Genomic DNA, 23,079 nt, shown 5'->3' on the forward strand with positions numbered 1-23,079 from the left:
AGCAACGGAATCCTGAGATTTGCAGGCAAATGGATGGCACTAGAAGAAACCATCCTAAGCGAGGTAACCCAGTCACAAAAAGACAAGCATGGTATGTACTCACTCATATATATGGATTTTAGATACAGATCTGGGGAGTGCCAGCCTACAATCCCATGGCCAGAGAGTCTGGGAAACAGAACCTTCATTCAGTGGCTGATGGAAGAAGAGGCAGACTCCCATGGCTAAGCACTGAGTTGAACTCAAGAAATCCAGTGACAGAGAGGGAGGACTGATGGCCAAAGGGGTTAAGACTGGGCTGGTTTAACCCTCAGAAACAGCTGACCTGACAAGGTTTAGCTCTTGAATCCCAGACTGATGCCTGGGAATCCAGCATGGGACTGATCAAGACCCCTGAATGTGGATGTTAGTGAGGAGGCCTAGGTAATCTATTGAGCCTTGGGTAGTAAATCAGTATTTATCCCGAGTATACACATGGAATTTGGACTCCCATCCAACAATGAGAGATGCACTCTCACCCTGGAATCTTGGGGGAGGGTCTAGGCCCTGCCCTGGATGAAATGACAGACTATGGACACCCCCATGGAGGGCCTCACGCTCCCTGGGGAAATGAGGGGATATTAGGGGGGGTTGGTGGGAGGGCATGGGAAGAGGGGAGGGAAACGAAGAGGGACCTGGAACTGACTTGTGAAGCAACCTTGTTTCTAATTTAAATTTAAAAATAAAAAATATCTAAAAAAAAAAAAAAAGAAAGAAAGAAAGAAATCTGGGGACGGGGGTCGGGGGGGGGGGGGGAGGTCGGGGACTGGGAGAGCCCAGGAGGTCCAACCTGAAATTCATGGTTCATACAGGCTCTGATGACTCAAAACACGTGGATGGCTACTCTGCAGGCAAGAAATCTAGCCACAGGATAGACTGCTTGGGCAATGATTTGCAGACACCTCTAGTCCAAAACAAGTGACTATTCATTCGGCTTTTAAGTTGGGTTGCTTAGTTTCGAGCTGAGAAAGGCATCTCTCTATACAGAAACAACCAGCAAGGTAGCTACACATTCATAAGCAGTATCAGCACCATCTCCAGAGTTGGCCAGGCAAGGCAACATGGCCCAGTGAACATTACAGTAACGGAGTGAGCTTTCCCATTCAAACAAGTACCTGTTCCTCTAAACCTTGACACAGAAGTCAAAGACAAACATGGAGCTTTCTGGATCACCAGAGACAATTCACTGGACAGAGCGCTGTCTCTTCTCGGGAACCTCAAAGCACCACCTATTAAAGCAGGTTAACAACTGTGGCCCTGAAGACAAAGGTAATGATAGCCAGTAGACAGGCAACAGCCTATAGGACCCCAGGCCCAGGTCCCGAGTCAGCCAAACATGGTTCCCCTTTCAGCTGAATACATGGAATGAACTGCCGGCCCTAACACGAGTCTGGTCATACAGACTTCTTTGTGTAAAAGAGTAGGCTGTAAGGGTGCCGGAATAATAAAACTACTAAGGGGTGGTGGATAAGCGCACCATGGGTTGAGCATTTACTGAGTACGTGATAGTATGTCAATTCCACACATCACCTAGAATCCTACATCTTTCCCCTTGATCTTCCAAAAAGGAAGCTAGACCCCAGAGTATCACACAATTCAACAGCAGTTGAATTTGTGACCTGACTCAAAGGCCCATTATTTTGTTCTGTGATTTCCCTTCATGGAAGATGTCTTTGAATATCACAATTTCTGTAACAGGCTATGCCATTAGACATGATATCATGAATACTCTGAGACTGGTAAACAACTGATGTATTTATTCAGAGACAGGGTCTGAACTACCTAAGCATGGCTGGCCTCGATCTTCCTGCTTCTGCTTCCCGGGTGCATGATACAGGTGTGCGCCATCACCTTGGACCAAATGCCCCAGCATCTTCCATGGGCAGGCAAGGAGTCTAAACTGAGTTTACATTCCTAATTGAGGAATTTTTCTGGTCAGTCCTAAGACGTAGTTTCAGACCAATTACTGCTCTGAAATCGTGAAGCACGGTCTAGACCTAGTTGACGCCCAGCCTCCTAGATCTCCTGCTCCCAACACACAGCACTAAGGCACCGAGAAAGCAGCTTTGCTTCCGCCCTGATTGTGGGTACCTGAGCTTGTTGCAGCCCTGGATACTGAGGGAGCTGAGGGGAGGGCCGTGCTTGCGTAGTGAAGAGAGCAGCCTGGTCCCCTGGCTGGCCCTGGAAGACAAAACCAAGACAAAGTCTGACTGCGAGTGTTGATTTGAGGAGTTTGTGAATACAGAACTTACAGATTTTGGACCGTGTTTAATGCGGTTTCCCACCCACTCCCTATGTGGGCCGACTACTGGCTTCTTCTTCAAACTGCAAATGTTAGCAACAGCAAAGCCTCTCGGTGAAGACTTTCTCAAATGACCCTCTAGGTACTGGAAGGGCACAAATGATTTTCTGGGAGAGGGAAGAGACTCTGAAGTGTGACTCTCCAATTACAGGCACCACCCTTGTCCTGTGCAGAAAGAGAGGGGGACATGGTATATCCTCATCACATGTAAAATTCCCAGGGCTTCTTAATGAGGTGTTACCACAGTGATCTAAAAACTGTATTCAGCCATGTAATCACAGGGTATTTTAATAATGAGCTATACTCAATGAAAAATTTCTAAATCAACAGCAAACATAATTCTAATCAATTACACACAGAGTAAAACTAGTTTACATCTGTTAATCAGTTTTAATATATTCTGGCCTTCAGAATTTTAATCAAGATGGACAGCTTATACATACATGAACTTTATGTTGTGGTTACAGAGGCTATTTTTGCTGTGATACTTACAGGGGAAAACAAAAACAAACCTAGTTTCTCACCATCCCTGGATTTTCTCAAGATTTAACTATTAGGAAGAAATAAGTTTACTGTGTCATTTACTATTGTCTCACAATAAAAAAAAAAGTGCTAACCTACCGTTGCATGAAAACATTTTAGTGTGCTTTGGCAGAAGCAAATACATTTCTAACCAAGAGAAGGGACAAGCATCAGTTTAGGCAGGGGAACGCCAGTACTAACCACACTAAGACTCCAGCTCATGCCAGGCCTGAGCTGCCACACAGATGCGGCCTACACTCTGGTGGTCTGACCCCAAAGCCAGAGCGCCCGCCTCACGCAGACGCTTCCAAGTGTGATGCCATGGTTGAAGTACTTACTCGTCCATGGGTGCCTACTCTGTAAGGACCAGAGACTTATAATTGCCCCGTAACAAATGTGAAGACGACTGTATCTTTGTTAGTAGTTAAATGCGGTGCTGAAACCAAACATGAAAATCAGCAGATGGCCAACAAAATAGGAACGCGGTGGCAGCTTTGGAGGTTCTTTGTCTCATAAGGTCGGGTCATAGCTTTTTAAATTTTTATTTCATTTAATTTATTTCTTCTTACCCTATAGGTCACACACACACAATAGCTTTAGGTTGTATGCCTTTATGGGACTCCCGAGTGTGCACAGGATGAGTCTCCATCTGATTCTTGTGACTCTTCTTGGGCTCTCTTCCTTCTGTTTGTCTGTTTCACCCCATTCTGATTTGTTTGATTTTGCTTATCCCATTATATTTTATTTTATTATTACCCCTTAGATACCAGTTTGTTTTCCAAGGAGAGACAGAATGGGGTTGGATCCAGATAGGACAGGAGGTGGGAAGGGACTGGGCAGAGTAGAGAGTGGGGATCATACTCAGGAAAAACTGTAGGGGAAAAAAACTAAATAAAAGGAAAACAAAAGAAACACACACACAAAATAAGAAATCACGCGGTTCACTTAAGAGCTAAATGAACCACAAATTTCTGAGTGCATCTATTATGGTATCTAGATACAACAGCTTCAATAAGACTCTAGCCTTTTAGAGTAAGGCCACAAGAAGGAATTCTCATTAATCCTTTAAATACAACCTTATCTCCATATGGTTGGAACTAAGAACAGTTGTCCAGATTCCCACTTTGGTGTCGTGAGGAGCCCAACTGATCTTCTGTAAGGATCCAAATGGGTCTTAGTCCTCAAAAGTTCATGCTGAGAAACCATTAAACCAAACCCAGATTTTTAGCATCATTCCTTCAAACCACAGTTCTTGACATTAGTACTATATGAAGTCTCTGAAGTAGTGCTGGGCTTTTGTGTCTCATAAACACGTATGTATTGCCATGTTTACAGACTGAAAGAGCACTCAACTACTACATGTAAGCAAGAGTCCTAGGAATGGGAGCTGATCATACCCACAGCGTCTCAGATCAGAGGGAAATTGGATGTATGCAGTTACACACACATACTCAAGGCATGTCTAACACTTGAATCCTCCTCTGATTACTAAAACATCAACATGGAGTGTGTTATGACGAATAGCGTTTATCTGTCTCAGTCATTAGGTGAATAGCAGCTGAGGTTACAATAACTTAAGAAACAAACTATACATTACTTTCTACACAAAAGAACCACGAAAGTAACTTAGACAAAGGTGTTGCAAACTTTATGAGAGGCATGGAGAGGGGTGAAGAGATGACTCAGTGGTTGAGAGCCCCGTCTCCTCTTCCAGATGAGCTGGTTCCATCCCCAGTACCCACATAGCGACTCCAGTTCTAGGGGATCCAACACCCTTACCCAGACACACACACAGGCAAGCCACTAACACACATAAAGTAAAAAGAAGCATGGGAGAGCACTAAAATGCAGTTTGCCGCTGTGAGATGCATGCCAACTATTTGTATCTATCTAAAGATGAGCTATCCGTGTGTGAATATATGATATCCCATCTCTCATACCCAAGTACAGCAGAGCTCTCTAATATTCTCCCTGAGGGAACACTGTAGCTCAGGAAAAGCCAAAGGGATGAATTCTTATAACATTTGTTCTCAAGAGCTAGGCTCAAAAAAGCAATCCCCAAAACCAACAGAGTATACTCTCCATCCTGGAAAGAAAACAGAGATGATGCCTTTTGATAAGAATCTGGAAACAGATAAGAAGAGATACCATACTTGATCTTAGCCAGAAGGTACATAACCATTTCTACCACCACTGGGCATTTGGGTTGCTTCCATTTGGAGCCTATGGGGAAATCAGCCATTGCTCACCTACACTTTTAGGGGTGTACGTGCTACACGCATTTTTCTTGGAAATGAACTTCAAAGTGCAACCTGCTGGGTCATCAGGCAGCTTTGCTCAGTTTTAGTAGATTCCACCAAGAACGTTATTCCTCTCGAGGTGTTAGTGGCAGAAGCAGTATTACTCTTCAAACATACAGTGAGTTGTTCAGTTTTCTTTTAGTATTACGTAGGTAAGAGAAAGTTAGCTTCTGGCATAACGGCACTACCAGCTCAAATATCTTCGTCACCTTAGACACATTTTAAAAGTGGCTACTTCATACCTTCCATCCTCTGCCAACGAGCTCACCATCACCACTTCATTTACTCCACGGTTAGAGTCAAAAGTACCAATGCAATGAATGGGGTTGAAAATGATGAATTGCTATTTTGTCTGATTTGCTTACGGTATTTTTTTTTTACTGACAGGTAGAAACAATTAATTTGTTTACATTACTTTTTTCCCACAGGGGGAAAAAACAAGTCAAAGATATTCAGTAACCCCTTAAATATCCTTGCTTTTCTCTTATTGTGTTCCCAATGCAGAGAAAGAGTAACTATGGCAACCACCACCAGAGGCTGGATTGCCATCTACACCCCCCCCCCAGCACTCTGGGTGGAGCTAGAGTCCCTGGCCTTCCTGTGATACATATACAGAATGTGGGTGGGGACTATAGAGAGAGGCTCTGTCTCAAAACAAAAACAACAACAAGAAAAACAGGACAATGTATAAAGTGGCAACTATTACACTTGAAGACATTCAAATGCTAACAATGGTTTCAAAATTGAAGGACGGCCTTTAAAAGAAAAAGCACAATGAGCCCTACAAACGAACTACATTAGAAACAGAGGAAAAGGGAAATAAACATCTCATGACAGATGCGTAAGAAACAAACACACAAGGAACCTGGGAACAGGCAGTGAGCGGCGCAAGACCATGAGGGTACACTGTATCACATAGGTCTACTGTCTTGAGGCGCAAGACCATGAGGGTACACTGCATCACATAGGTCTACTGTCTTGAGGCGCAAGACCATGAGGGTATACTGTATCACATAGGTCTACTGTCTTGAGGCGCAAGACCATGAGGGTACACTGTATCACATAGGTCTACTGTCTTGAGGCGCAAAACCATGAGGGTATACTGCATCACATAGGTCTACTGTCTTGAAGCAGCTGATGAGTCAAGCCATGCCTTCCTCTACTAACAGTATAAACTAGCACAGAGACGAGCAAGAGTTCAGGAACAGGGAGATTTAAAACTAGGGTTGGGGTAGAGTTGCACCTATGGTCTGTGCTCCTGTGAGTGCCTAAGGCTTTCACAATGTATGCATTCAGGATTAAAAAAAAATCACAAGGTCATCAAGGGGTAAAAATCTCAGGAGAGAGATTCCATCACGTTGGGTATGGTCAGTGCACTCAAACACAAATAAGGTAGTATGCAAATGAAGGCTATTGTTGTTACCTATTATAAAAGGCCCGATTTTTTATTTTGATGTTCAAAGGGCAATGCTGTAAGAGCTTGAAGAATGAAAATAAAAACTGACAGACAGAAGGGTGTTGCCATTAAGTTGTCAAAGTCTTCTAGAAAGGAGACGGCAGAGTTACAGAAGTCATGCAGAAAGGGCACAGCAAGAGAATGGCAGAAAACATAAAGGATTCCTTAAGCCTACTTACTATACATTCAGCCGAAATTCATATGAAAAAGTTATATTTTAAGGCAATGCTTTAGGAAGTCAGAGTCCAAATACTTAGTGAATTTTTGCCAAAGGTCCTCACTATAGACTAGGGCACTGATAGATAATACTCTTGTGATAGAACAACACCCTGGAAGTTAAATGGGGGGTTACTAGACCCAGATACTTGCTGTAACTAAAGGACATTGGAACCCCACTCACTGTAAACAATTATAGCCTCCTAGATCCAGTGTCAGAGCACAGGACATTTGGGTCACAGACAAGATAGGCCATACATTATTGGAGGATGCAATTAATTAGTTCTAAGTCCAGGAAATAAATATAACTTAAATACAGCTCCAGGCTGATCACACATTCAGTCATTCGCAGAGTAAAGAACAAATATAAACTTATAGAAGGTATGCATCATCTTGTCCTGGTTCAGTGGCTTCCTCTTCCTGAGCTCATGTCTGTGCAGAAATGTTTCTACTTTCTACATGACGCCAAGCGAAAACCTTAGAGGTAAGTATGGAAATTCAAGAACTCATCAATAAGACTTTTGTCTAGCTGGAACTAAAAATACCATCATTTAAAGTATGCTCGGTTCACGCAACCTGAACACTCATTTAACAGAAAACATAAATGACAAAGTAACTGAAACTAAACTTTGTATCACGGGGGAAAACGTTCAAGGTAACACTGAAATTAGCAACAAAAGCAATGGATTGCAGAACAGGGAAATGCACACGTGGCATCATTTGCACGCTCCCCCCATCTGTAAAGCAATGGAGGGTGATCGTCACACGGATGCAGTCATGCCACGCAGTAACAGCACCAAGCATTCATGGTCACTGGTGGCTGAGTAACAGAAATGGAGGGAAATGAGAGGGAAGTCAAGATTCCCCGGGACATCTATACAGTTTAGTGTTTTGCAAGACAAGCAAGAGCCAACATGGCAGAACCCTTACTTAATACACTGACGTGAGGAAAAGAACACAGTCCTTCTTTTCTTTCGTCTGTATTCTTAAAGTATACAAAATATACAACTGAAGAGAACGGGGAGAGAGAAAAAGACAACGACAATATATTCCAGGAGGAGATCATCCACTGGCTGGTGCTCAATGGATGGCCCTATCAATCCGCAGCTTCACATGTGTAAAGTCACAGGTTGACTTTTTGTCAACTGTTTGCTAACTCTGGGAGGCTCTGCTTCTGCCTTCCTTCAACTGCCTACCTCCGTGAGGATAACTAAATCTGCTTTCAAATTCTTCCAATGCTTGCCGTGACCGGGTCCTCCGTTAGAGACCTTCTCTTTGTGGTCACAAACGGGATGCACTACCAACAGCCTATGGTCAACTGCTTTCTGACGAATTTGTCTCAATAGCTTTGAGCTGAATTTATCTTTGGTCTAACATTCTTGGATTTCTAGTATAAATGGCCTGCCTTCATTATTACAAACAAGGGAAAAATGGCTGTATACACTGAATAAAATCAGGAAAACATAACACTACAAATTGAGGCATAAGACTTTTTTTTCTTGAGTCAAAATGAAAGATTCCTTTGGCTAATCCCTTCCTAAGATGATTGACGCTATAGTGGCGGGGAAGAAAGTTCTTACTGCCAGAGGGAAACACTAAGTCTAAGACACAGGCAACAGGAAATAATTCAAGCAGCACTTTGCATTATTATAGTCAACATTCTGTATTTTGTGATATTTTTCATAAGACATACAGAAAATAAAATGCAGTGTGAAATATCTAATATGGGAGCTGGAATGAGTCCCTCTAGGGTTATGGGGCAGAATTTAGACAATAAACATGTGCTGCTCTAGGAAAGTAAAATGACTATCAGGAAATTGTTTAAAAAAGGTTCTTATTTAATCCATCTTATTATTGCTAAAGAGCAAATACAGCTCATATACAAGAAACACAGCTCATATGGTTTTATCCACTTTTTTTTTTTTTTTTGGTTTTACGAGACAGGGTTTCTCTGTATTGTTTTGGAGGCTGTCGGTCCAGCCTAGCCTAGAACTCACAGAGATCCGCCTGCCTCTGCCTCCCAAGTGCTGGGATTAAAGGCGTGCGCCAACACCTCCCGGCTGTTTTATCCACTTTTAATGATTAATGTAATTAAGAGAAAGAGTAATCCTGAGGACTAGGAATTTCAAATAAGTATGGTGCAAGCATGACGCTAATAAAATAAGATGCCTACAGCAGATATCATCTTTGAGCACTTACTATGAGCCAGCTACTGTTTCATGGGATGCTACCTGTGACAAATCACTAGTTGCACAATCACGCTAGCCCTTTATCAGCACCAGCTCATGGATGAAACTGAGTCACAGAGGTAGTGTGTAACACATACTGGACCTCTTATAAATAAGAGACAGTGAGCAAAAACAGAGGCCAATCACTTCCTGGATGAAGTCAGAAACAGAGAAGATGAAAATAGGTTTCTTCGCCAACCAATCTTTGTTTATCTCAACAGGGACTATTGCTGTTAAGAGATAACCAGTTACAACTATTAGGTTCAAGTAGTGAGACTAGACAGTAGTAAGTACTAAGTAGTAATACTAGACAGAAGACCTGCAGACATTCATAAGGAAATCAAAGGAAACAGAAAATTGTAACAGAATTGTTGCAATGTAACAGAAAATTGCTTGCGGGCCGGTAGCTCTCATCTAGCCTGCAGGGGGACTAGAAGGTTATTCACCGTGTGTTTCAGTCTTTGCCTTGTACCAGGCAAAGAGCAAGATTCTGCAGAAAGCATCTCTTTATCTGACGGGAAGACCCTGCAGACACTGTCAGGACTGAGTCGCTTGCAGACTTCAACACGTCCGTCTATGCTGTGCATTTGGGTTTCCCAATGGCCAAGCTCCAGAAGCTAAGGCAGGACTGCATGGCTGAGGGTAGGGCTCCTGGAAAGTTCCTGACACGCAAGACTGGCTGCTCACATTGTGCATGCATTCTCACCTATTACACACCGCTAGATTTCCAATGTGTGCTCAATAGGTAACAGGATGACAAGGCTTGAGTCAGGGAAGCAAGATAGGTGGGACTAGGAGTCAAGGAGGATTCTGGGAAATGTAGTCAAGAGTGGAGAGTCGCCATGCGATCCCAGGAGGAGAGGGTGCAAGTCTAGCAAGTCCTCCGTAAGATAAGACCTTATAAAAATATATATTAGTAACTATGGGTTAATAATTAAGTCATAGCTAGCCATTATGAAACCATAGCAAACAGCCAACAACTTCATAATTAATATAGTGTCCTGTGTGTTAATTTGGGACTGATGCGGCTCAGGGACCAGGCTGGCGGGAAGAACACAGGTTACAAGGTCCCAGTGACATGCTCCTTTATAAGAGCTGCCGTGGTCGTCGGTGTCTCCTCACAGCAGTAGAAGTGACTAAGACAACCACCTATTAGAAGAGAGAGGAGGAACCCGCCATCCCACAAAGGCACGTAAGCCCCATGCAGACACTGCTGCATGCAGATCTTGTTTGTTCTGCAGGGTTCCTGCCCATATGGCTGCATAGCTGCGCGGTTCTCTTTCTTCTGAGAGGGGTTGGAGATTTAGCTCCACGGTACAGCACTTGCCTGTGCAGTTATACAAAGACCCAGGCTCCACCCATCTCCAGAGGAGTTCATAGTCCTCCTCCATTAGCCAGCCCATGAAGTACAAAGACATAAAAGGGCTCATCTGGGCCGGGCAATGGTGGAGCACCCCTTTAATCCCTCCATTCGGGAGGCAGAGACAGGCAGATCTCTGTAATTCCGAGGCCAGCCTGATCTACAGAGGAATTTCCCGGACGGCCAGGAGGGTTACATCGAGAGACCCTCTTTCATAACACAGCTATTGGTTAGGAAAAGTGCTGGAACTTTTAATTTTCGAAGGATGCGGGGAGCTACAGATGCCATGAAGCTGACTCACTCTCTGAAGACGGACACTGAGGACCTTGAAGGTTAGAACAATTGAGATCAAGAACAAAACAGAGCAAAATTAGAACGTCGGCACAGAATGAGCAGGAAAACACAGAGTTTATTGGTTCCTACGCTTTTAGTTAGCACAGTTCCGCAGCGAACCGGAGAAACGGAGGCGTGTTGGGAGGAAGCCACCAGAGAGGTGCCTTTCAGGTCACAGGCCTGTAAGTACACCTTTGACTACACTGCTACCCTGCTGCACTCCTTAGTTGTCATGGAGATCAGGAAGTGACCCTTAGAGAGAGAGACGAGTTCACCAGTGTGCCAGTGACCAGAACCACTTTCCATAAAAGCTGAATTCAGCAGGGACAGTTGGAAAAGTGGGCCACGATTGAGAAGAGTTCAGCACTGCGATCAAAGAGCAAGCAGATGTCAAGAACTAATGCGGCAAGTTTACTTAGGTTTTATTTACTTTAAAAGGAAGACAAGTTTGCTTTAGTGGAATGGTTTATCAGTTCCTGGTAATGTTTTAAATCCCTCTTAAGAATGTGAAGCAAGAGGGACTGTGTTTGCTCACCCTCCAGGAGCAGCTGAAACCTCAATGAGGTTTTAAATGGCCCGAAATAGGTTGCCTATTTAAGAAAAATCAACAGTATTCTTTTTAAAAGCATTTTACTGGAGCTCTCATCATTGTGTGTACTAAGCAACTCTGGCCCATCTTGCCTGACATCCAAGGAGGCCCGTAAGAACTTCTGCGTAACATCCTTACAGTTCACAGCTCAGTTTAAAAAGGCGGTTTTCACAGACTTCATAATCTCTTCCCCTCTTCCTCCTAGCACCAGGCAGAAATTCGGATGCGCTGAGTTGCACAGGAGGCCTGTGTAGAAAGGGCAAGACCAGGGCACTTCAAAAGAACCAGAATCCTGGCTCACATAGAGTCTTCTTGTTTGTCTTAGAGCAGGGCACGGGGGTAGCGGGTAAGCCAGCTAATACACTTAAGGTTGCAAAGGTACTCACTCATCCCAGGATGGATGGCAGTGGGATCTAAAGAGCTATGGTATTTAAAATGCTTGTGGCTGTGTGGGCGTACCAAGTGCTCTGCTAGTTATTATTATCAGAACAGTGCAACTGGAAAAAAACACAGAAACTGGAAAAGGCAGATGCAATCTAACTTCATGCCCTTCACTCACAAATTTCACTGGTATAGATTTACAGGGTCTGTGTGTCTATATCAAGGTAGGTGCATGTCATTTTTTATCACTGTCCCTTTGATATGACCAGTGACTAGAAAGAAAAGTGACTTCCAGGGCATAAAATCAGAAACATCAACCAAAAGTTACACTAAAGAGCTTAGCAGGGTGAGGCAGAGTCAGCTGCATCTGTGAATCTGAGGCCAGCCTGATCTACACAGAGAGTACCAGGTCAGCCAGGGCTACATAGTGAGACACGGTCTCAACGTAGTGAGATCCTGCCTCAAAACACCATAAAGAGGGGGAAAAAACCTATAGCAAAACAAAATAGCAAGTTTACTATTTCTGCACTGGACACATACTGCTGGGGTAAAGTACTTACTCAGCTTGTATGAGGCTCTGCGTGTAACCCAAAGTACTGCCCACACACACGCAGACTCCCTATGCTGACCACCATTTACAATTTACTCATTGTTTGATACAGACCTGATTGAATTAACACTTAGGACAATGACGACGGAGGAAAACGCCAGGGCTTTAGAGAGACCAAGTTAAGCAATACATCTGAGGATAATGTATAAGAGTCACGCTGAAATGAATGCAAATCCTTGTGGGAACTGTAATATAGGATGGAGCTGCATGGTCACCCTCAGAGGTTAAGGGCCTCCTTCTGAGTGATGACAAGACCTTAGCGCTTTTGGCCTCCTCCCAAAGTCAATAATGGAATACAAAAGAGGAAGAGTATTTCCGAACCTGCATACGGAAATACCCCTCTAGCCACACATGTGCAGAGACGTGCCTGCAGCAAGATTACATACTGCACCACACCCCAAGCTCACTCCCAGCTAGAGGAGGGGCCTACGTAAGGAGTTCTCCAAGGCTGGCTCTGGACAAACCTGCTGGAAAGGTCGAGCCTGGGCCTGTCTGAGAAGCCGCTGCTGCTGCTGCTGCTGCTGTTGCAGAAGTTTCATCTGGAGCAGTTGCTGCTGAGATGTGATTGAATGAAGGGACGGCGGCTGCAGCATGGCACCTGAGCGCCTCTGCAGCATGTTGGACAACGCTTGCTTCGTATTGGTTGGGACAAACGAGCCGGCGGGGTCCAATCTGGAGCCACCTGTAACAGCAACCAAAAGGAAGGTTGTCAAAAGCAATGGGGGCTCTTTGACCATAACAAGAAATTTCACCCTTTTTAACCTTACGAGCGAGACGGACCAAGACATTCGGCCCTACCGGCTCCAAGCATTAACAATCTGTCAAGAGCTGCCTAATTCCCGAAAGATAAAAAACAATGCTATGCATCAACAACAATACTCTGAAATTGATTCGTGGAAGTTGCACTTCCGTGGATAAAACACAATGCCCGAAACACAGATGGGTCACATAAGACTTTGGTCAAATGGCTTGTAAGCTGTGTACATCCTTCAGAATGCACATATTATCTGAATAAAAGTGTATCTTGTGCTGGGTTTTGCAAAGTTTTATAAGCCAGGCACAGAATCCCTCTGTATTCTAAACAGATCTGAAGGCTGTATTATTTAACCTTTTTCCTTGGCAAAATCAAAAGGCCTACTTTGGAGATGGGACAAAATGGGAAGGAGACTCTAACTGGAGAAGGAGGAGAGACAAATAACCTACAAAGGTTGTTTGAGAAAACGTCAAGGACTCATGTACTATTTTATATTTACCTGAATTTATATGTAATGCATTATTTCATGCGTACACACACAGACACCTTAAATTATGTCACTGAGGCTGACGATGGCCCCCACAAGAGCCACAGACTCTAACCAATACCTCAATACCAGGCATGGAAAAATCTCCATTCAGCTTGTTGGTTAGGGTAGCTCTAGTGCCTTCAAAACAATATAAGCCATTGTTACTGCCCTTGGGTGCCTCTCAAGGGCTGAAGATGTAGAGCGTAGAATTCTGGTGACTCAAACTGAATTGGACCTGAAAGCTTCCTCCTTCCCGGGTTCTCACATCCATAGCACTAGAAAGGGTTACGAACCATGACAGTGACCAGCTTGGCGACATCACCCAGCAGGCGCAAGAGCGGCGCTCGTATCTTGGTAGTTACCAGCAGTTACTGGATTTAAGGAGAGACATCACTTCTGGTACTAGACACCTTGCCAACTATCATGGGCCAGTGAGGTCACAGATGTTAGAAGAGAACCTGTTACCATGACTCCAGTAGACCAGCATAATTCCGTACTACATTCCAAATCTTTTCCTTATACTCACAGAGGAGGGTAGCTGTCACCTCAGCCCTCATCAGAGAGGCTTCTCCTTACAGCAAACAGTGATTTTTCACAAAGAAACAGCACAGGATGGATGCAATGCAGGAGATTAGCGGATTGTGGGAGCCCAGCCCCAACAGAGAGATCTACAACGAGGCCCCTGTACCTAGGGCTCAGAGAGCATCACAGAAGCTCGGAAGGGGAAGACTGTACGAGCCAGGGGGTCAGGAGCTCAGAAGGGGAAGACTGTACGAGCCAGGGGGTCAGGAGCTCGGAAGGGGAAGACTGTACGAGCCAGGGGGTCAGGAGCTCGGAAGGGGAAGACTGTACGAGCCAGGGGGTCAGGAGCTCGGAAGGGGAAGACTGTACGAGCCAGGAAATCTGACCTGAGACACAATCTCCTAGAAATGGGTGCCTATACAAGACCCGAACGATGATAGCATAAACATGTTAACATACATAAGAGGGTGGAGGGAAACAATCCAACCTCTAGACTTACAGGCAAGTAATGGATGCTGAGAGAAGAAGAATTAGCCTTTCCCAGGACTGAGGTCCCTAATCAGTTATCCGCTACAAGGTGCTCAGCCTTGAGATTATAGACGTGCAAACAACAAAAGCAATAGGCTCTAACTGGATTGTGTTAACACTGACCACTGGGCAAAAAAAACCTGTCCAATTACTTAGCCCTAAACAAACTGTGGCCAGTGTTGGGCTGACTGCTTCTCTACCTCACCAAGGGAGGTCAGGTTTCCCAAGTTCATCCTCCACAGGAAAATCTCTCAGATTTTCTAGGTCTGGCAGCTGAAGCCTTTAATTTTATCTGAAAACCATAAAACTCAGAAAACAAGTTTCAATGCAAGCACAAGCTCCAGCTATCATGGCGCCATTACCAACTAAAAGTTGACTTCCTACCATTCCCTTTATATAGAAGAACTTGCTTTTCATCCACAGCTCTCAGCAATCGACCCCTAAGTCTCATGGTAAATGATTTGATGGGGTAGGGGTTTAAAGTTTATGTAGGCTCTCGGGGTCTAAAGGAAATGTTTTAAGGCATGCAGATATAAGTTGTGGGAGTCAGTCTAAGAAGTGACTTAAGGTATATGAAAATGACACTTAAAGATGATAACCTGATGTTAAGAGTTTTAACATATAAATCAATGGAGTTTTTTTTTTTTCCAGACAGGGTTTCTCTGTGGCTTTGAAGGCTGTCCTGGAACTTGCTCATGTAGACCAGGCTTGTCTCGAACTCACAGAGATCCTCCTGCCTCTGCTGTAACTAAAGGTGTGCGCCATCACCGCCCAGCTAAATCAATGGACTTCTAATCAGCTATTAATCTAGCCTTGGTAGTACTGGATAGTCTCGTCATAAACAATTTAACAACCTTTGTTTTCTAAATATAGACTTGAAAGTGCTGACCACTGTGCTGAAAACTTCTCTGTCACATATATACGCATACATACATATGCAAAGGTATAAAATCTCCTCCATCCCTCTGGACGGAGAAGCTTTCTGCCATGGCTCAAAGGCTCTTGCTATGTTGACAATGCTCAGTAAGCTTCTGGTCTTAGTCTCTAGTGCAGTAACTGGGACAACAGAAGTAAGCTACTGGGTGTAGCAAAAAGAAAAACAAGTTGTGACCGAGTACTGGATTACCCTAATTCTCGCTTTTTGGAGTATACAGGTTAGAATCGAGGAGTTTTTTTTGTCCTCAACTTGCTGATCAGAGTGGCCTGCCAGTGTTGCGTGCCTGGTACCTACCTGGATTCAGGGTCGGATTCTGAAGGAAAAAGCTGGGCTGCTGTGGCTGGCTCATCAGGTTATAACCCCACAGGGCAGGCTGCGGGTGATGCATCATTTGGGAGGACATGGGCGAGTAATTAGGAGGCACCCGGTACATGTTGCTCTGCTGATACTCCTACAACAGAAACATCTTTTTAATTTAACTTAGTAAACCACACCCAGTTAATCAATAGAAGTTCTTCCTATTCAGTTATGGGGGGGCATCCCATCTCAGAACTCAAGGCTGTATTTTGTGAAAGGGAAGGCAGAGAACGTAAATGATGACCATTTCCTGAAAGATACCCATGTGAATTAAAGGTTTTCTTTGATTTAAAACATAATAATATTGCCAGGTGTTGGTGGCGCACGCCTTTAATCCCAGCACTTGGGAGGCAGAGGCAGGCGGATCTCTGTGAGTTCGAGACCAGCCCGGTCTACAGAGTGAGTTCCAGGACAGCCTCCAAAGCCACAGAGAAACCCTGTCTCGAAAAACCAAAAAAAAAAAAAATAAATAAAAAAAAACATAATAATATTCGCCTGGCACATACAAGGCCCTACATTTCGTCTCCTGTGTCACCACGCACACACACACACACACACACACACACATACACACTCACACCCACATACTCACACACACACTCACACACACATACACAAGTTCCTCACAGCAGACATTTCAAAAGCCAAAAGCACATGTCTGAATAAGAACTGTGCCCGAACGGCCTAGATAGGCCTAGACAGTATCTTACCACCCACAGCTTTCCATTCCCCAAATCCCGATGCTTTCTCCTCCTTATAGCAGGTACAGACCCTTAAGGTTCACACCAGAAAGCCCCAACTTTTTTGTCTAGTATGGCTGTCAGGGATGACAGACAATGAGCATCTCAGTGCCCTTCAGCTGGACAAAAGGATGTAATCCCACTGGGAAGGGCCAGCTTCAGGAGGAGGGTTCTGAGTGTATTCAGGTAAGGCTTTTTGTATGTGAAAAGAAGCCCTCATGCGTGTGGTTTGGCAGGTCAGAGTGTCCCAGGTTTGGGAGAGGGTGCTGGTGTTCAGGAGGCACCTGGAAGTGACAGCAGCCATCTCTCAAACTGTCTTTGTGACCAGGCTGTCAGCTGGTTCGGGGCTGGCATAGGTGAACACAGCGAAAATTGCTCCTGAACAGCTGAGTGCTCATAATGAGTACTTCTCCCCGACCAGGCCAGAACATCTGTGTACTCGACAGAAAACGGTCTGAAGATCATCTCGTGTAGACCCAGGTGATTCCGAGGAGAAAGCTATCTTAAATAGTGCATCTCATATTGTATAAAAATCATCTAATTGGCCACTGGTACTGGAAAGGCAAAGAAGGGGTGGGAGATAATCTTGAATCTATCTTTTGTAAGATCTGAAAATATGTTAAAGACAACTCGGTGGGGGGGGATAGAAGACACAAGGGCGAAGGAATAAAAAAAAATCTCAGGATCATGCCGTTGGGCAAATCAGAGGCAAATTCACTCAGAGAAAAGTGGAAGGGGCTTTTCAACGTCAGTTCGCTGCAAATATTGACCATTCAAAAAATAATACACTCAAGTATACCTATGAATAAAAGTGTTTAAAGACGGTGAAGTCGTATACCCCTGAAAAAGATTAAAAGTGTCAAACCCAGGGAGACGATGAGGTTCTATTAACCCAACACTACCCACTCCCGAAGTCTCGGGTGAAAGGAGCCAGGGTTGAGAACGGAAAATCAACAGCTTTTACCCAGACATCACGGCGTGCCCTGTCTCCTCTATTGGCACAGAGGTGTGGAAATCATGGCGTGCTCTATTGGCACAGAGGTGTGCCAGGAACAACTCTTCTACGGGAAGGCTGGCAGCGCTCTTGGCGAGCTGTCTGGGAGTAGGGTGTGGCCACGGGTAGAACCCCACCCTAGATGCTCAGGAGCTACTCACATCCATGCGTGAGCTCGATCTGGTCTTCCTCTTCCTCCCCTTGGCCTTCTTCTCCTCCTCGGAGGCAGTGGCGGTGGCCCTGCCTGGATCCGAGGGGTCTGATGCTGACTTCCTCTCTGGTTCTTGAGACACGGGAGACGCGGGCTCTTCCTCCTCCTCCTCCGGGGGCAGGGGCAGCGGCTCCAGATAGTAGCTGCGGGGCTTGGGCATGGTGTGCGTGTGGTAGAGCAGGAAGTGGTGCTGCTCCTCGTACTTGACCACCTTCCTGTCCACGCGCACCGTGCCGAACCAGGCCCAGGACAGAGGGGCCGGGTTCTTCTGGCCCTCAAACAGGTCCCACGGGGACACCTTCTGCTTTGTGGAGACCTGGAGACCCTGCCGGGGTGAGGGGAGGGAAGAGAGCAGCGGTCTGTGGACAGCAGAGGTCTGGGAGGGATGCATGCTCTGGCCCTGTCCCCAAAGTCGCAGAAGCAAGGAACTTAGGGGGACTCCATAGACAGAGCTAAGTCGGGGCGCACGGGAGCTCAGAACTCGGGGGAGTTCGGTTCCCCGGCTTCCTGGGCCACCCGCTCGTCCCCTCAAGGCGTCTCCAGGTAATCTAGATTGTTTTACTCTAAAAAGACATGGACATCCAGTTTGTGCCAGCCAATATAGTCTCCCCAGTGTCCCTGTATAGGAAGCTGGCCTTACAACACAAGGTGATAGCCCGTTACTCATTTCAGTGGCCCGATCCCATCGCTTTTAAGGTGGTCACAATGTAAAAGTCGGTACACAGTCCGCCTCCCGTGTAGGCTCATATTCACGGCAGCTCAACCTATACGGACTTGAGGCAGTGTGTGGACTTCTGGTGCACCTAGCCTGGCATCGTCTGGACAGAATGCTGTGAGGGAAAACTTCCTTACAGAAACAGGTACGACACGAATCAAGTCCTTCTTACTCTTTTATTTTTAAACATTCTTTTCATTTGTCCCTTGTGTCTTTCACCGAATCAAGCCTTTCAATTCCAACTAAACCTTCACTGAAAAAAACCAGAGCGCTTTTATCTGTCACATTGATTGGTGGACATTTCTTGGTAACTTCGCCAGTATACCAATTCAACCATGTTTCTTCTGAAAAAAAAAAAGAATGGCCAAGGTACCTTCCCCTTCAACCCTGGATGTGAGCATACCTGTTCTTGCCTGGGCTTCCTCTGTAAGAGTGGCCTCTTCGGACACCGCTAGCAAAGTCCCCACTCCCGGCTGTCTGTCCTGTGACGAGCACACTTTCCCGAGTAGAGCTCAGATCGACACGGATCCTGGATGCCTACTGCTAGACAAGCCAAGTCATCTTGACCTGGCCACACTGCCATGGCATCCAGGCTACCTCAGAAGTGGGACGGCATTGGTTTGCCCCTAGGAGTCACCTTCTTTCTTGCCTTGATTTAAACTTTCCCTGCCTGTTCCGTTCTTTCCTGTGTAATTCTTTTTTTTTTTTTTTGGTTTTTACGAGACAGGGTTTCTCTGTATTGTTTTGGAGGCTGTCGGTCCAGCCTGGCCTCGAACTCACAGAGATCCGCCTGCCTCTACCTCCCGAGTGCTGGGATTAAAGGCGTGCGCCACCAACGCCTGGCTTCCTGTGTAACTCTTAATCCTTCCAAATGGTCTGTGCAGCCAACAAATGCTCTGACTACCTCTCCCTTGTCTGGCTTAAATTGCCCTCCTCTGTGACTCTTAATCCTCTCTGGATATGACTCTGTTTTTTGTTTGTTTTTTTTTTTCTTTTTCTTCGAGACAATGTTTCTCTGTGTTGTTTTGGTATCTGTCCTGGAACTTGCTCTGTAGACCAGGCTGACCTCCAACTCACAGAGATCCACCTGCCTCTGCCTCCCGAGTGCTGGGATTAAAGGCATGCGCCCCCCAATGCCCTGCTTGGATATGACTTCTTATGATGCCAATAGCTATTGTGCTTAGATGACAAAAATAATACCTTGAAAATGAAGAAATGGAGCAATGATGTTTTGTACATCCTCAAAGAATGTAAGAGAAGTCACTTGGCCTCTACAACTAGATGCATTTATATACGAGGGGAAAAAAAAAAAACATTTACTCTTGCCTGTTTTTTATCAATGGAGTCAAATCCAGCAATTTTGTTTCCCTTTGTATCGATCAGAGAACCCATGGGTTCACAAGTGATGACATCACATGTCTGCTTTGGCAAAGGTAACAACTGTCGAACTTTGTCAATGCTTTCTGACCGCTTGTCTCCTAGTTCTTTCTAGAAGAAAAAGAAAATAAAAATGTAAAAAGCAAGAGAGAAGTGGGACAGAGATGCTGACTTTACAGCGAATACAGAAGTCCATAAGAAGGAAGTTCCCCAATGACACAGTTCCTTGTTTTAATATATATAGAGCCAGTGTGCTTATTAACCCTCCATACAGCCTATGGGACATCTGCAAATCAGAGTGGTGAAGTGTTTCATTTCTTCTATTCAAGTAGAAAACAGAGGGCACACAAAGGCAGTCTTGTTATAGGGAATATCAGAGTGCTGAGATGACAAAATCCACTGTGTTATTTGCAGTCACACAGCAGGAACCGCAGCACGGACACTTTGGCGTTATCCAGGGTCAGACTGCAAGGTAACCACCAGTTATTTTCTTGTAAAGTCTTCAGGTTTATGTATTTGCAATGTTTATTTACTGTTTATTTCAAGGACTATTAGTGGGTTATCAAACAAGTCGGATTTACAAACTCAATGCAAATGCTCATTTTTTTTTCCCACTTGCATGTACAAATCCAAGCTTGGGTTTAACGGAAATCTGATGCTGGAGTTTTGGTTATACATTTGATAAGGCATTTCTAAATCACTCACAATGTAAACATATTTTATGAATATAATTTTTTAGAGAAAATTCTTTCAGATAGCATACTTGTAATTTTGAAGGGTTGGCAAGCCTAGGCAAGACAATAATCACATTATGTTGAATCAGCTACACATGTAAATTAATGAGTAAGAAATCAGACAACCAGTCCTTAACCAACTCTGGAATGGAGGCAGATCACAAACTTACTTTCAGTTTCTTTACCAAATTCATGTATGCGCGTCTGTTCTCTTCAGATCCCCCGGGGGAAGCATTTGATAGGTCAGAAGCCAGTGTCCCATTGATTAAAACCCCCAGCATGTCAAGAACTGTTGTGAATAATTCACTGAGAGGAAAGGAAAAACCCCATTTTACTCTTAAAAAACAAAATCAAGATCCACATAGTTATCCAAGTGTCTCTACTGAAAGCGCTGAGTTTTTAATGACATCTAAGTCAGTAAGTGTCAGAATTTACTGTCAGTAATATCATGCATGCATGCAGCAAAAAAGTAGAAACTGATAAAAAAGACATACTTGTTAGTGTGCATGTCAACAGTTCCTGAAGTAATTATCTGGAGGAGTAGAAGAGCCCAATCAGTGGTCCCCTGGGTGCTCCTCTGGACCGTGTCAAACATCCCTCCTACCTAGCATACAAAGTACAGTAAGGAATTTGTAGCTGTAAGATAAAATACCATGCCTGTTACTATAAGTGTCTAGATGTTGAGTTCTTAGAACCAAAGAGATGTTAAGAACTGGTTCTCACTAAGTTTAGGTTACGGACTGCCCTGTAGTCTGTCTCATTTAGGAACGTGTTTATCACGAGTTTTGGTTCTTTCAACATAGCATAGTCAAAAAGGACAAAGAGTAATACTTAACCATTACTGGCTTTCTTTTCTCTCCCATGGTACCCAGTTGTAAACACAGTTGCAGAAAAATCAACCCTACATTACATCAAAACTCTGTCTGATTACCTGAAATTTAGTCATATTCATTTATTATTGCATCTAAGTCTGCTATTACAATACCCCCTGGGAATGTTTGTTAGGTCTGGTGTCCTGCCCTGTGTTGAGGTTAGGCTGCCAGAAATCAGACATGCTGCCACCCAGGGTAGATTTCATTTGGGGTTTGTCCAACAGGAAGAGAAACACTCAAAGGAATACAAGATGTCTTGAGAACTTTTAGATTCTATTAAAAAGAAAAACACGAACGTTCAGGTGACATTTATCTCTTTCTAGTCAAATTTGACAGGGTTAATCAATTCTGGCTGACTTTGAGTTAATGGATTTTATGGTTTCAAAATAAAATACAGCAGCGCTAACACTCATATTGAAATAAAGGCTTCGGAGACCTCCCCTCAGCACCGACTGAGGAGGAGGGGAAATCTGACGGAAGGAGCCCGCTAGGAAAGAGAACTGTTGCTCAAAACAGAGTGTCTATGATCTGTAAAATAAGACTGTTTCTAACTCAAGTAAAATTTGTAAAAAAACAAAACACCAGACCGTCCAGAGCCCCATCCAGACAGGAAGGAGTGCGGCAAGGACGCCAGGGGGTTAGGAGAAGAGGAAGTCCATAGAGACAGAGAGAGGAGGAGGGCAGCCCTTTGCCAGGCAGCATGTGCCCTGGAGAGGATGGAAGCTGGCGTTATTTTCATGCAGAGAGGGGCGGCGGGATAGGAGCGTGGTCCTTACCAGATTTAGTCGCAGCTGCAGGGCCTCGTGCATCATCTGGCGAGCTTTCGTATCATCTTGGTATCTTTCTTCCCTCCAGTTGCTTAAGATCTAAGATCAGGCACGAAAGGAGAGAAAAACAAGCACAACAAATCCCTTCGTTGTCTGTTACGACAGAGCTCAACAGTGAGAGCTAAAACCTACTTCTCAGCTTTAAGGAGTTGAAGACATTTGCTAATTTTTTTGTTTTGTTTTTATCTTCGCCTTCTTCCGCAGAGACAAAATCCTAGCCATTTTATGGTTCATTTGCCCGGGTCGCTGAGGGATGAGAATCTGACCTAATTACATTTATATGCATGCACGCGTACGTCATCAGATTAAACTATTAATGTGGTATTCTGAAGATAAATATTGAAAAGGCATTCCATTTCTCACTGGTCCCATGTTACATTTCCAGGGACACTCTATAAATCCTAGCAAATGATTTCTTTTTGACATCTTACTGGAATTACTACTTGCTATCCAATGAGTAATCTTTCCTGATTAAGAGAATATATACTATTTTCAAAAAAAAAATGTAGCCCCTTAGACCAAGATCAGTCAAATTTATAAAGTGGACTGCTTCTTCATTTCCTCAAGAGTAGCTCTGGGAACGGTTTACTAAAGGAAGGCAAACAAGTAGGCATATCCCAGAACAACATGGACAAGAGCCAATAAA

The 23,079-nt window shown here is 44.4% G+C and overlaps 2 protein-coding genes across 8 annotated transcripts in view; one reads left to right on the plus strand and one right to left on the minus strand.

Annotated features, from left to right (window-relative positions):
- Window positions 1-23,079, minus strand: part of Med12l (mediator complex subunit 12L) — a 307,049-nt gene that overhangs the window by 15,808 nt on the left and 268,162 nt on the right. For all 7 annotated transcript variants that reach the window (XM_040754386.1, XM_040754384.1, XM_040754385.1 and 4 more), the window contains 8 exons: window positions 22,383-22,472; window positions 21,229-21,338; window positions 20,905-21,040; window positions 19,950-20,111; window positions 17,859-18,233; window positions 15,901-16,057; window positions 12,801-13,018; window positions 2,131-2,220 (listed from right to left, as the gene is read on the minus strand). In XM_040754386.1, the coding sequence (XP_040610320.1) occupies window positions 2,131-2,220; window positions 12,801-13,018; window positions 15,901-16,057; window positions 17,859-18,233; window positions 19,950-20,111; window positions 20,905-21,040; window positions 21,229-21,338; window positions 22,383-22,472 (1,338 nt within the window). The remainder of the gene's footprint in view (window positions 1-2,130; window positions 2,221-12,800; window positions 13,019-15,900; window positions 16,058-17,858; window positions 18,234-19,949; window positions 20,112-20,904; window positions 21,041-21,228; window positions 21,339-22,382; window positions 22,473-23,079) is intronic.
- P2ry12 (purinergic receptor P2Y12) overlaps window positions 20,339-23,079 on the plus strand; it is a 41,260-nt gene continuing 38,519 nt past the window's right edge. The window contains exon 1 of the mRNA XM_040754389.1: window positions 20,339-20,472. The gene's annotated coding sequence lies outside the window, so the exon portion shown is untranslated. The remainder of the gene's footprint in view (window positions 20,473-23,079) is intronic.

The sequence above is a fragment of the Mesocricetus auratus genome, unplaced genomic scaffold (genome assembly GCF_017639785.1).
Source record: "Mesocricetus auratus isolate SY011 unplaced genomic scaffold, BCM_Maur_2.0 Super-Scaffold_100011, whole genome shotgun sequence".
Classification (NCBI taxonomy): domain Eukaryota; kingdom Metazoa; phylum Chordata; class Mammalia; order Rodentia; family Cricetidae; genus Mesocricetus; species Mesocricetus auratus.